General features: G+C 38.3%; 2 protein-coding genes across 2 annotated transcripts; both read right to left on the minus strand.

The window, feature by feature from the left end:
• Positions 1–3,787: 3,787 nt before the first annotated feature.
• On the minus strand, positions 3,788–5,269 carry LOC139856818 (uncharacterized). The gene is made up of 3 exons (XM_071845525.1): positions 5,164–5,269; positions 4,762–5,085; positions 3,788–4,333 (listed from the first exon to the last, which is right to left on the minus strand). Exons 1-3 carry the CDS (start codon positions 5,257–5,259, stop codon positions 3,860–3,862), a joined length of 894 nt encoding a protein of 297 aa, XP_071701626.1. The 5' UTR covers positions 5,260–5,269; the 3' UTR covers positions 3,788–3,859.
• Positions 5,270–7,030: 1,761 nt separating this feature from the next.
• On the minus strand, positions 7,031–8,478 carry LOC139860474 (uncharacterized). Its single transcript, XM_071849225.1, has 2 exons — positions 8,163–8,478; positions 7,031–7,780 (listed from the first exon to the last, which is right to left on the minus strand). Exons 1-2 carry the CDS (start codon positions 8,175–8,177, stop codon positions 7,031–7,033), a joined length of 765 nt encoding a protein of 254 aa, XP_071705326.1. The 5' UTR covers positions 8,178–8,478.
• Between the last annotated feature and the right edge of the window lie 5,474 nt (positions 8,479–13,952).

Raw genomic sequence — 13,952 nt, forward strand, 5'->3', positions numbered from 1 at the left:
TCTCAACCTGTGGATGTCTACCATGGTATTGTACTGCGGCGTTATTTCGCCTTTTCAAAACTTTCGCACCATGGTATACATTTAAACCTATAGTATCGCGGGGTTCTGGTTCTTCTACTAATAATCCCCCCCGACTTATATCCACACCGAGATATTCACCAATCAAAGTAATAAAAATAGGGTCAATCACCAAAATACCCATTTTTTTGGCCTTTTCTGAGCTAGAACCCCCTTTTTTTTTTTGAGAATTTGCCCGCGCAAGGCGCAAGTATCTTTAGACCTTGCGACCTTGCGGCTTGCGCCTTTGCGTGTAAACGCAAGGCGCAAGGATAAGGGCTTGCGTCCTTGCGTCCTTGCGCCTTGCGCCTTATCAGAATGGATTTTTCCTGATTTCTGGATAAGATTTTTTTGGATTCTTTGTACCTTTACGGATAAGATTATGTACCTGTCTATTTAATGAGGCTAGAACTCCAGATTAATAATTTTATTTTACTTCATTTTCAAAAAGATCAAGTCATTAGAGCATCGTTAAGGTACCAACTTTTATCTATTTTTTCACTAATTTGTGTCTTAATGAGCTGTAGTAATAATGAAGCATTTGTTGTTCATGTATGTTGTGGAGGTAATTTTGAATTTGTTAACAACATACCTATGTATCTGCCTCTTGACTGTTTTAGAACCAGATTAAAACTACCACTTGCTCCACAAAAACCAATAAATCGAAGAGTATTGTTAAGGAAAATTCTCAAAAAAATTGAATTGCCACCTAATGCACCTGTTTCGCTAAGATATATTGATAATAATCATATTTTTGATATTACTGATGATCATGAAGATTTTTTTGAGTTTTTAAAACACGCTGTCACAAACGAGCCTATTGATATTTATGTTGTCGACAAAGTTAGAATGCTTCAACCCGGACAAAATTCACAAACACACCAGCCCCAACAAAATCCACAAACACACCATCTCCAACAAAACCTCCGGATTCTCGAGTCTCAACCAAACAAACAAACTCACCATCTGCAAAAAGAACAGGATGAAATACACAATTCCGAACCAAACCTCGAAACACACTATTCAGAAGAAAAACAGGCTGAAATACCACCTCCAAACATAGAAGAATTTGACTTCTTCAACCATGGCGCCGAGAACGTGTGTAAAATAAAAAAAATAGAGAACCCGTTTATACCTGTTGTTGGGTCTAGTGAATCGGATGAAGCAAGTGACGAGGAAGATGAAGATGAAGAAGATGAAGAAAAACAAGATGTATTCTGGAATATGCCAACTCTACACAGTCAGCAAGATGAAGAAAACCCAGAATTTACGACCCCAATTCCAACCACGTATCAGGTATCTGATTTGGTCAAAGTTCGTCAAACGTTTTCGAACAAGGAAGAATTCCTAAACCAGCTATTTACAAAATGCCTTGAAGAAAACTTTCAAATAAAGCCTGTAAAGTCAGACAAATCTCGGTACACCGCTAAATGTGTGTTGCCAAATTGTGAGTGGAAATGTAGTGCATACAAAATAAGACACACTGAAAACTTTATGGTTAAAAAGTTGCATGACGTACACACTTGCTCACGCACACAAATTATGGGAAACAATAAACATGCTACTAAAAAGGTGTTGGGTAGTATTCTTATGGATTCGTTCAAGGCTGCTAATCGAGAGTATAAACCAAAAGATATACGTGATGATGTAGCTAATCGGTTTAGAGTGAGTGTATCATACAATCAAGCATGGAGGGCCAAGTGTCAAGCAATAGAGATGTTACGTGGCAGTAGTGATGACTCCTTTAGAATGCTTCCCATTTACCTTCATAACCTTAAGATCCACAACCCGGGGACCATCACCAATTTGGTTACCGATAAAGAAAATAAATTTGTGATGTGTTACATGTCCATTGGAGTAGTTGTAAGTAAATATATTTTAGCAAAAACCACCTTTTAATATGTACACCATACGCAAAGGCGCAAGGGTCACCTTGCGCCAACTAATACGCAATGACGCAATAAAAACCTTGCGCCTTGCGTATGGTGTATGAGGTCTTTATTAATAATATTTGATTTACTGTGAAAATTTCATGCAGATTCGATCATTTGTGCAACATGTCCGCCCGATAATCATCGTCGATGCTGCACATTTAAAGGGTGGGTACCTGGGTACTAATTTAGTTGCTGTTGCGATGGATGGCAATAATGGAATTTTGCCATTGGCTTATGGAATTGGTGAAGGCGAGACAAAAGTGTTTGGTCATGGTTTTTTGGTAACCTAAGAGATCATTTAATGAGTTATGGTATGGTTGATCGTATGTCAGAGATTACTTTTATTTCTGATCGTGCTGCTTCAATAGCACACGGCATTGCAAACGTGTTTCCGGAAGCGTTTCACGCTCATTTTGCACGTCATTTATTCATGAACATCAAAACTAAATCCAACAAGATGAAATTCTTCGAATGGCACTTTTGGAAAATGGTTAAGGCGTACCGTGCGTCGGATTTTCATGATCATCTGGATGTATTTCGAAGGAGATTGAAAGCGTCTTATAAAGTTCTATGTGAGGATGGTATCAATAGATGGTCCAGAAGTCAATCTACTCATATTAGGTATTCATACCTTACAAGCAACAGTGTAGAGTCTATAAACTCTCTATCAAGACATGCTCGTAAACTACCCGTTTGCATGTTGTTCGAATTTTTTCATTGTTCAATACAGGATTGGTATTTCAAACATCGCAACAAATCAGTTAGTCTTACTTCACCGGTTACTCCATATGTTGAACGTAAGCTAGCTAAGAGGACGGACAAATCAAGAAGATGGCGAGCATTTCCATCGACAAATGATCTAATAGAGGTACATGATGGACGAAAAAATAGGTTGGTTAATCTACAAGATAGAACTTGTTCATGTGGTCAATGGCAATTATCAGGCATACCCTGCGGTCATGTGATTGCATCAGCACGACACTTCGGAGTGGAGGATATTAGTTGTTATGTATCACATTGGTTCAGCACTCAAACATACATAAATACGTATTCCGAACACATTCTTCCTCTCCCCCATCGGTCTGAATGGTCGGATCTGGTTCCCGGGATTTTGCAACTTGTACACCCCCCAGTTCTAAAGAAAAGACAACCTGGACGTCCTAAAGGTAAAAAACGCATTCCTTCAAAAGGTGAAGAAACTTCAAAAAAAGTAAGAACTTGTAGTCGTTGCAAAGAACCAGGTCATTCTCGATCAACATGCCCAGCTGCTTATGACCGAACAGGTGAATCAACTTCTCAACGGGCAAGAAACACAACCTCGAAGGCGAAAGAGACAGTCGAACCATCTCAAGCTTATCAATCTCAGTTTTATCCAACGTACAATTTAGGTAGTAATTAGTTCCTAGAATACGTTTATTTTCAGGAACAAATTAAGGTGTGATGTCTTCCATTGTTGTAATATTTTTTAATTAGTATTTTATGATGTGGTTTCGTGTGTTACTTCATATGTTATAATATTGAATGCACAAGCTAGTGTTACAAGAATAATAAAAATTTTGTGGCGCAAGGTCGCAAGATGAACCTTGCGTATGTTTCAAAAATAGGCGCAAGGACGCAAGAAGAACCTTGCGCCTGCTTAATAAAAAGGCGCAAAGACGCAAGAATCACCTTGCGCCTGCTTCTAAATACGAGGCGTAAGGCCGCAAGAAGGACCTTGCGTCTACGGCTATTACGGGACGCAAGGTCGCAAGGTCTGATTACACGCCTTTGCGCCTTCAAAAATACAGTTACGGACCTGTTCACAGTTTACAACATTTACAGTTTTATACACAAATTACATAATTAACTACAGTTTTCAAAATAAAACCTCAGTTACCAACTTTTGCTTTCTCTTTTGGTGGGGGTTCCTGGGTATCAAAGCGTGCACGAAAGAAGGTCTTGGCCATTCTCACTCTGTAGTCTTCTGCGGCCTTTTTAGGATCTCCAATGTTTGGGATTTCATCCCACCCAAAGATCACCCTCTCCATATGGATGCAGACCCAAACACCACAGTCCCCATTACTTCCACCTTGCACCGGCACGACTGGTGCTGCCTCGGTCATGAACTCGATGCTCTCCTTGTTTTCCAAGTAGTCAACAATCTGGGAGTCTTGCTTTTGGTTAAAGTAATCAATTGCTCTTAAGTATACAGGCAATTGATCTCCCAGATCTTTGGTGAGCTTGACAATTTCTTGATCAACATGACCGGGCAAACTATCGTACACCAATATCTTCTGTTCCTCCAAGTTCAACACAATCAGAATAAAGTGTTGAGCATCGTAAAAGTGAACGGGGATCAAAATCTGCAAAAAACATACACAATATTAGCTAAACTGTAATAGGCGCAAGGACGCAAGACCATACCTTACGCCTGCAGAATGGAAGCAAGGACGCAAGACTAAAGGGCGCAAGGATGCAAGGAAAACCTTGCGTCAACCAGAAACAACAGGCGCAAGGACGCAGGGACAACCTTGCGTCAAACCTAAAACACAAGGCGCAAAGACGCAAGTCACACCTTGCGCCTGTGCCAGAACACCTAAAAACACCAGGCGCAAAGACGCAAGACTGAACTTTGCGCCTGTGCCAGAACACCTCAAAACACCAGACGCAAAGACGCAAGGACAACCTTGCGTCCAACCTAAAACACCAGGCGCAAGAACGCAAGACTTAACCTTGCGCCTGTTCCAGAACACTTCAAAACCTAAAATTTGTATTGGGAATTAAAACATACCTTATCACAATAGGCCCAGGATGGATATAGCTCATCACTACCATCCCCTAATCCAATCAAATACATATAATCAGGTGGATTCTCCCCTGTGATTGCTACTTCTCCTCTTTTCTCCGCTTCTTTCCGTTTCTCTTCCTCCCTTTGTGTATCATCATAATAGGACTGAAACGCTGCAAGGCTAGAAAGGAAACCCAATGGCATGACAGTCCATCGAGAACTACACGCAAACGAGTCGGTCGGGATAATAGGAGTGGAATACTGGCTTGCTCGGGGGAGAACCCTCTGACGATATCTCAACATAAGTGTAGCCCATCCATCAATATGCTACAATTGTGATAAAACAAATAAGCATGAAACTTACTTAGTTTTCCAAGAATGGAAACAAATAAGCGAGCAACTTACTAAGTTTTCCAAGTATCCGGAATATCCAAGACCAAGTAACCTGATCCAAAACTCAGGTGTGAGGTATATAAAATTTTCGTTCTGAAAAATGAACATGCACCGCGTTTCTTGCTTACTATCCACCATACTCTTCGGATCTTTTGCAGGCCCAACGTGCTTTCTACTGTCTCTCCAAGCATTGGGTGGTGGTGGTAGTAGAGTTCCTTGATCATTCACTAGCCTGTCTACCATCGACCAAATTTCCTCGTCATTAACCCAATCCTTTTGCGACCGTATACGCTTTTTCACAATCGGAGCAACAACATCTTCTTCAACAATAGGGTGGGGTTCTTCTTCAACAACACCCTGTTCTTCAGTATCGAGATTAACAACCTCCTCAGCCTCAGACACCCTCAGCCTTTTCACTTTGCGAGCAACATCATCTGATAGCTGTGAATTATAGAAAGTCAGGAAAAAAGGCGCAAGGGCGCAAGATAACCCTTGCGACACACGCAAGGACGCAAGGTATGACCTTGCGCCATTTATGTAACATAGGCGCAAGGTCGCAAGACCATACCTTGAGCCTGTTTGTCAAAACAAGCGCAAGGACGCAAGACATGACCTTGCGCCTACTTTTAACAAACACAGCCTGTTTATTCTCGATAATTAATGACAAAACTGCAAGTTTAAGGTAAAAAAAATGTAATTAAAGATATACCTTCTCGATTGGTTTTCTGTATCCCGGTGTTGTGAAAGGGGAGCTTAGTACACGCGTTGGTCGTCGATCTCTCATTCCACGTCTAATCCGTTGAGCTGATTTGTCGTTTTCATTGTCTGAGAAGGATCGACCAAGTAACTCCTCATCTTGATTTTGCTCTTGTTCTGATATTCGTTTCTCTTGTTCAGATATACATCTCTCGTGATCATTTATTTGCGTTCTACACTCTTGAAGCTCCTTCTCTTGCCTATCCATCCGTTTCACCAAAGACATGTATAATTCCTTTGCATCAGTAGATAAGTTTGATTGAGTCTGAGATTGAGACTGAGATTGAGATTGAGATTGAGACTGTTCTCCACCACCATGTTCCTCATTGACAGGTTCATCTTCAACAGGTTCTTCAACTTCCTCATCCACTTCCGTCCCATCAAAGTATTGGCAACTTTTTAACCACCATTGACATCCACTCTCAACATCAGTGGGATGCAGAGTACGAAAAGGTCGTTTATTCTTCGGACAATCATCCTGTACAACAGCAGCAAAAGTTAAATCCAAAGGCGCAAGGACACAAGACCAACCTTGCGCCTCGTAAATGATGACGCAAGACTACTCTTGCGTTGACCATAAGACATTAGCTGAAGGCGCAAGGACCCAAGGACAAACCTTGCGTCCCGGAAACAAACACGCAAGCCGTGAACCTTGCGTGTTACGTCATCAGTAACCAAGCGCAAGGTTGGTCTTGCGTCCTTGCGCCTAATTACTGATGACGCATGACTACTCTTGCGTTGGCGATATGACGTAAGGTGCAGGCGCAAGGTCGCAAGAACGAACCTTGCGCCTTGGTCACGCAAGGACGCAAGATATATCTTGCGCCCATCACAGAACCCATTTTATCCTAAATCCTTACTCTGTATTCTTCCAGCACCAACAAAACTTTTATGTTAAAAACAACACTTACCATAACGTTTAGTAGATGCAGGTAATCAGTGACTGAAAAAGTCTCAGCCGATGAACGTTTCCAAAATAAGGCCCTCGGTACTCCATTTTTGTCTGTCTTGTGGGCAAAACTTTTAATTGTTCGTCGATATGCCTCGCGAATCCAAATCTACAAAATTAGTTAAATAAATAAGGACGCATAAAAAAATAATATACGATTCAAATGTAGAGGTATTAACCAAATCTACCAAACTTGTTTATTTTTACCTTAAATGACCACATAAAACCGACCAAAGTATAACCCTTTCCCACCTCTAACTGACTTTCCCGAGCTTGAAATCCATATTTAACTACGGGGTAAGTGGCATCCCAAATACGATTACCCCACGGGTAGTCATTCAATTTAGCAAAGTCTTCGACTAGCCATAGGTATTTTTTGCTCACCACATGAATCCCTTGCTTACCCATAAACGCTCTCTCCACAATCAAAATAATGGCTAGTCGCACGACATCATCATCACTAACCACAAAATCAGCACCATCATATAAAAGCTTTTGGATATCGGTAATTGTAATGTTTGAATTAACTTTACGATTTGGGAAACAACGTCGTCTAATCGGTGGTGTTTCTACATCATAACTTCTGGGAATGTAATGTGCCATGTCCGTGCGACGACTAAACTTAAACCCCGTGATGAGACAAAATTCCCGCCTACTAAATCTAATTTTGAAATTCGGACGGAAACTAAACCATATTTCCTCATCATCAGCAGGGTACTTTTCATCTATTCCTATCGGTCGCTCACTCTTTCTTTGGAGCATTGCATGTACAAGGCCCGGATCATTGCCGGTGTAAGAAAGATCTAGCCAAGGACCAAAACAAGTTCCCCTAAAAATTTTTTGTTGATTCTCAGTCATTGATGCCTTTAGTTGAGGTATAACATTAAGCATATTCTTCATCGTCAACTTCGCCTCAACATATCCCTGAAACAGACAGTTTTTCAGAAGAAAAATACAGGCGCAAGGACGCAAGTCGCACCTTGCGTCTCGTGTATCACACAGGCGCAAGGACGCAAGACGTGCCTTGCGCCAGCTACTAGGGACAAAACGCAAGGACGCAAGACTTTCCTTGCGCCTATACCAGATTCTAGTTTTAAGCCCTAAAACAATCGTGTTCCAGTTTTTATAAAATGTTAGCTTCCAAATACTGTAACTTTAACAAATCTAGCAACACTATAAGTGAGTTTTGCATCACCAAGCTCGTTGAAGCATTTCATCGAACACATGGTGTGCAACAAAAATTATATATCATTTTCGACATAGAAATGGAGTAATCGAACGGAGATAGTTGAAAGGAAACACTTACCTGTTCTTGTGACATATTGATCACGTTTTTTGTCGGTTTTTTTTCTCTTCCTTTTTCTCAATCGTGGTGGTGATGGTGATGCTAATGGAGGCGGTGATGGTAATGGTGGTGAGATGTACTGATGGCGGTGGTGCTGGCGATGGTGGTGGTGGTGGTGGTGATGTGGTGAGTCTCAGAAGAAAGGTCGCAAGGGTAGACGGGTCGCAAGGGGGTCGCAAGTGCAAGGTTCTTTGTAATCGCCGTCGGTCGCAAAGTGGTCGCAAGAGCTGAGTGTCGGGGTGTGTGTGTGTATGTGGTGTCTGATTTCTATATTTGACCTAATTTTTTAACACAAGGACGCAAGGCGCAAGGACGCAAGGCGCAAGGAAGCAAGTCGCAAGGTCGCAAGGTCTCTTGCGCCTTGCGCGGGCATTTTGTCAAGGTTTTTTTTTTTTTGGGTACCAGCTCAGAAAAGACTAAAAAAATGGGTATTTTGGTGATTGACCCATAAAAATACCACCTCCTATTATGCTATGCGGTCGCATCCCCCTAACCATAGCTGATAAATAATAACCCATACAATACGGTATACTTACAGCGCTTTGTGGGTCTCGAATACACATATGGTAAAACAAATCCTGTTCATTTACTTTTTCCTTGTTCTTACCCCTTTGTGTAATCGAATTAGCTAAAAACCTATGAATTACTCTTAATTCAGCTCTATCTATGTCCAAATAAGAGTAATTTCCCCCTTTGAAACGGTGATGGCTTGTCATTTGACTCCACACACCGTGTGTATCAAAATTTTCATCTATCTTTCTACCGTTTAGTATCAACCCTCTACAATCAGCAGATGCTAACTCCTCAGGCGTATATATACGTAAAGCCTGAGCCATGTCTAGTAAAGACATGTGGCGCATCGAACCGCCTAACAAAAATCTAATAAAAGAACGATCGGTTAAACTAGCTACCCGATCATTCAACTCTATACAACATAACAATTCTTCACACCATACTTTATATACAGGTCTACGCATGGTGAATAAACGTACCCAGTCATTAAAAGTAGAATTACCATACCTCTGTACAAGTAATTCTCTAATTGGCCCGGCCAATTCTCAGCTTCTAAGGGTCCCCATTCTATGACCCTTGGTACCTCAACAACCTTAGAATGAAGAGTATGCAAACCCCTTTGATATTTTGGATAATCTATCCAAAGTCTGTCAAATCTCAGGTTCGGGTGCAACTCTTCCAAGTGCATATCAGAAAAGGTCATGACTGGATGAGGTATATCCTGCTTGTAGTAGTTATCCACCTCCTGTTGTTCTGCATTCTCAGCAAGAGCATTGCGAGCTTGGGATGAAGATTCACCCCTTTCAGTCTGCAAAACACATCAAACACAATTTTTGTGCATCCAAATATGCATTAGTGTCAGCAAAATCATCAATCAAAATAATTACAATGACATGATCAATTTATATCAAACTTAAGCTTATTTTCATATTTTCATCAAATTTACACTTTTTCAAATAAGCATATACGAAAATGTTCGCCAAGTTCATAAGCATTCAACTCAAATAACATGTCAAAATAATCATTACTAGTAATTAAACAAGTTTCAAATGGCATTATCTTTCAAAAATCAAGTTCATGAATTTTAGACTTGAAAAAGTCCACTTTAATTCTCAAAATCATGTTTAGGCTCAAAGTTTTGATCATTTAACTACCTAGACATGTTACACTACTCAATTTAGCAACAATTCATGACAAAAATCGGCCATAACCTGTTTATATCAAAAAGCCTCAAATTTGCTCAAGAACACAAACCTTAGATTACTCTAAATTTGAAGTTTAAGGCTTCTAATCATGTTAAATAGCATCAATCTAGGTTATACAAGCATAATACATAAACAATTTAAGCATAATTACACTAAAAAGCATCAAAATCAAATTGGGGAAAAAAATTGCTCAAGAACACCAAATTTCGAATTAAATGGTGTTTAGGTGTAGAAATTTACCGTTTTTCTTGAGTAATTCCTAGATAGCATCCTTCTCAACATGATTTTAGTAAAAAATTTGGTGATTAACGGTTAAAAATTGTGATTTTGGGGTGTATTTTTCGGGTTTTTGCGGCAGTATGTTCGCAGTTTTTTCTGTGGGTTTTGTGTGGAATGAGCTGTTTCAGCTCTTATTTTTTTCTGTAATCCGACCCCTCCGCGACTCGCGGTGTTTGGACACTTCAAACTCCGCGAGTCGCGGAGTTTGGTTTTTTTTTTTTTTTTTTTATAATCTTTAACTTATAAAACAATTAAGTAATTAATTTTAAAATTTTGTTTCCCTTGTTATTTAGGACGAGGTCGTTTCGGATCGATGTCCTAGTCCGTCCTTCGACAAAATTTTAAAATTTGTCTTTTTGTAGCGATTGTTTTAAAAGCTAAAATTTTTAGGTTTTTTTTTTTAATGTTTTTGGCATACTTTAATTCAATAAGATTAAAAATAATGATAATAAAAGTTCTCGTCCCTCCCTCGGGTAAAGCAATTTCAGTTCAAAGACCTAGTCTTCAACTTACGACGAATTTTAAAAATCATATTTTTAACTTAATGAGATAAAGTAAATTTTTGTTTTTAAATTCACACAATTTAAATATAAAATTCAAAATTAATATTAAAAATTCACACCAAACTTAAAATTTGAAATGCATAAAATTAAAATTTCATATTTTAAAAATTAAAAATTCACACCAAACTTAATTTAAAAATTTATAAATTCATACCAAACTTATATTAATTTTTCAAATATTTACAATTTTAAATATATTGTTTTTACAAAGTTTACAATATTAATTTATATATTAATTTTAAAAACATGGTAAAAATAAAATTAAAAATCTTTTTGGCTTTTTATCCCACTTTAATCAGTCAAATATTATCAAAAATATGCGCCCCTCTTTTCGGTAAAGTAATTTCTGTTCAAAGACCTAATTTAACTCATGACGAATTTTTGAAATATTTTGGGTTGATTGATTAAAGATATTTATACCTTAAGAATAAACGTTAAATTTCGCAGTGATGTAATAAATTTTTGAATGATATCAATAATTTCGGTCGCCAAACCTAATTTTATTTAATACCAATTTAATACTTTTTAGCGAACAAATTAGCGTTTATTATCAAAAGGTTAAAAATAAAATAAAAAATAAAAACTGTACAGACTTACCTGTGAAATAGATTTCTTAGTTATATGATCTATCCCATTCATAAGATAGTCGGTTTAATTGGTTTTTCATAGCTACATAGGCGTAACCTCGAGCATTCAGTGTCTTTTCTTCTAAACATATGAATGGTCCGTCTCTGCATAAAGTAACAAATTCGGTATTTGAATAGGTTTGATTATTTGAACATTTACCTCCATGTGACCATTTTCCGCATTTGTGACATCTTTCTAGGTGTCGTGCTCTTCTTTTCGCTGCGGATTTTGATTTTCCTTTACCAAATTGTAACTTATTATCTTCGCATCTGGATTCTTTTCTAACTCCGTCCATTCTTTCTCTGATTACTGATACTAATTCACTCGGTAGTATGTCATTATTACGTTTAGTGATCAAAGCATGTAGCATTAGACCATGGTTTAGTTCACAGGCAGTCTTCATTTTGTAAAAACCTAAAAAATAAAAAATTCAGAATGGGGGGAGAAGACTAGTTCTTTAGGGTTTGCTAGGGAAAGACCATTCGGGTTCCATTTTCGAGAACTACACGAAAACAGACAATCTAACTCTAACAGAAATACATATTATCCTTTAAAGACTTGATTCTCCCCACACTTAGTTAGTTGTGGTGTCGAAATTGTGATTAACTTCGTTGTCGACTTCCATCGGACCATGTATGTAATGTTTAACTCTGTGACCATTAACTTTAAATTCAATCCCATTTGAATTTATTAATTCTATCGTTCCGTATGGAAAAACTCTTTTGACTATGAATGGTCCAGACCATCTTGATTTCAATTTTCCAGGAAATAGCTTGAATCGTGAATTGAAAAGAAGAACTCTGTCTCCTTCTTTAAATTCTTTTGAACTTCTAATTCTTTTATCATGCCATTTCTTCGTTCTTTCCTTATAGATTAACGAATTTTCGTATGCTTCATGTCTTAGTTCTTCTAATTCGTTTAGTTGACTTAATCGTAGACATCCAGCTTCATGTAAATCAAGATTACATGTTTTCAAAGCCCAAAATGCTTTGTGTTCAATTTCTACTGGAAGATGACATGCTTTTCCATGAACAAGTCTAAAAGGTGTAGTTCCAATTGGAGTTTTGTAGGCTGTTCTAAAAGCCCAGAGTGCATCCTCCAATTTAATGGACCATTCCTTTGGATTTGATCCTACGGTTTTCTCTAGAATACGTTTTAAAGCTCGGTTGGTATTTTCAACTTGTCCACTTGTTTGTGGATGATATGCGGTGGAGATTTTATGAGTTACTCCATATCTTTTAAGAACTTTCTCAAGTTGATTATTACAGAAATGAGTACCCCGATCACTTATTAAAGCTTTCGGTGTTCCAAACCTTGCAAAAAGACGTTTTAAAAAGTTGACTACAACTCGTGCATCGTTAGTTGGGAGAGCTTGTGCTTTCGCCCATTTAGATACATAATCAATGGCTACGAGTATATATAGATTATTATGAGATTTTGGAAATGGACCCATAAAGTCAATACCCCAAATGTCAAATACTTCGCATACTTGGATGACATTTTGTGGCATTTCATCACGTTGACTTATTTTTCCGGCCCTTTGACAAGCATCACAGGATTTGCAAAGTAGGTGTGCGTCTTTGTAAATTGTAGGCCAATAGAATCCAGCTTCATAAACTTTTCTTGCTGTTAGTTGAGGCCCATAATGCCCTCCTGTTGGTCCTGTGTGACAATGGTTTAAAATTTTACTAGCTTCATCTCCAAATACACATCGGCGTATTATTCCATCTGGACAACTTTTAAACAGATGTGGATCTTCCCAGAAATAGTGTTTTATATCACTGAAGAATTTCTTTCGTTTTTGGTACGATAATCCCTTCTCAAGGAATCCACAAACTAAGTAGTTTGCATAGTCTGCAAACCATGGGATTTCATTATAATCTATCTTCAATAGATATTCATCAGGAAAGTTGTCTTGTATGGCCGATTCATTTAGAACTTCTAACTCAGGATTTTCAAGACGAGAAAGATGATCAGCGGCGAGATTTTCTGCTCCTCTTTTATCTCGGATTTCAATATCAAACTCTTGTAAGAGTAAGATCCAACGGATTAATCTTGGTTTAGCATCTTGTTTTGAAAATAAGTATCTAAGAGCAGAATGGTCAGTATAGACCACCGTTTTTGCTAGAACGAGATATGATCGAAATTTGTCAAAAGCAAAGACAATAGCAAGGAGTTCTTTTTCAGTAGTTGTATAGTTCGTTTGTGCTCCTTGTAATGTCTTACTAGCATAATATATAGGTTGAAATCGTTTTTCAATCCTTTGTCCTAAAACGGCTCCCATTGCAAAATCACTTGCATCGCACATTAGTTCAAATGGTAGATTCCAATTTGGTGTTATCATGATCGGCGCATTAGTGAGTTTTTCTTTAAGAATATTAAAAGATTTGATACACTCATCTGAAAAGATGAATGGAGCATCCTTTTCTAGGAGTTTATTCATAGGAGTGGCAATTTTAGAAAAATCTTTTATGAAACGTCGGTAAAAACCGGCATGCCCTAGAAAACTCCTAACTCCTCTAACATTGGTGGGATGTGGAAGTTTAGCAATTACATCTACTTTA

This window comes from Rutidosis leptorrhynchoides, chromosome 7 (assembly GCF_046630445.1).
Source record: "Rutidosis leptorrhynchoides isolate AG116_Rl617_1_P2 chromosome 7, CSIRO_AGI_Rlap_v1, whole genome shotgun sequence".
Taxonomy (NCBI): Eukaryota; Viridiplantae; Streptophyta; class Magnoliopsida; order Asterales; family Asteraceae; genus Rutidosis; species Rutidosis leptorrhynchoides.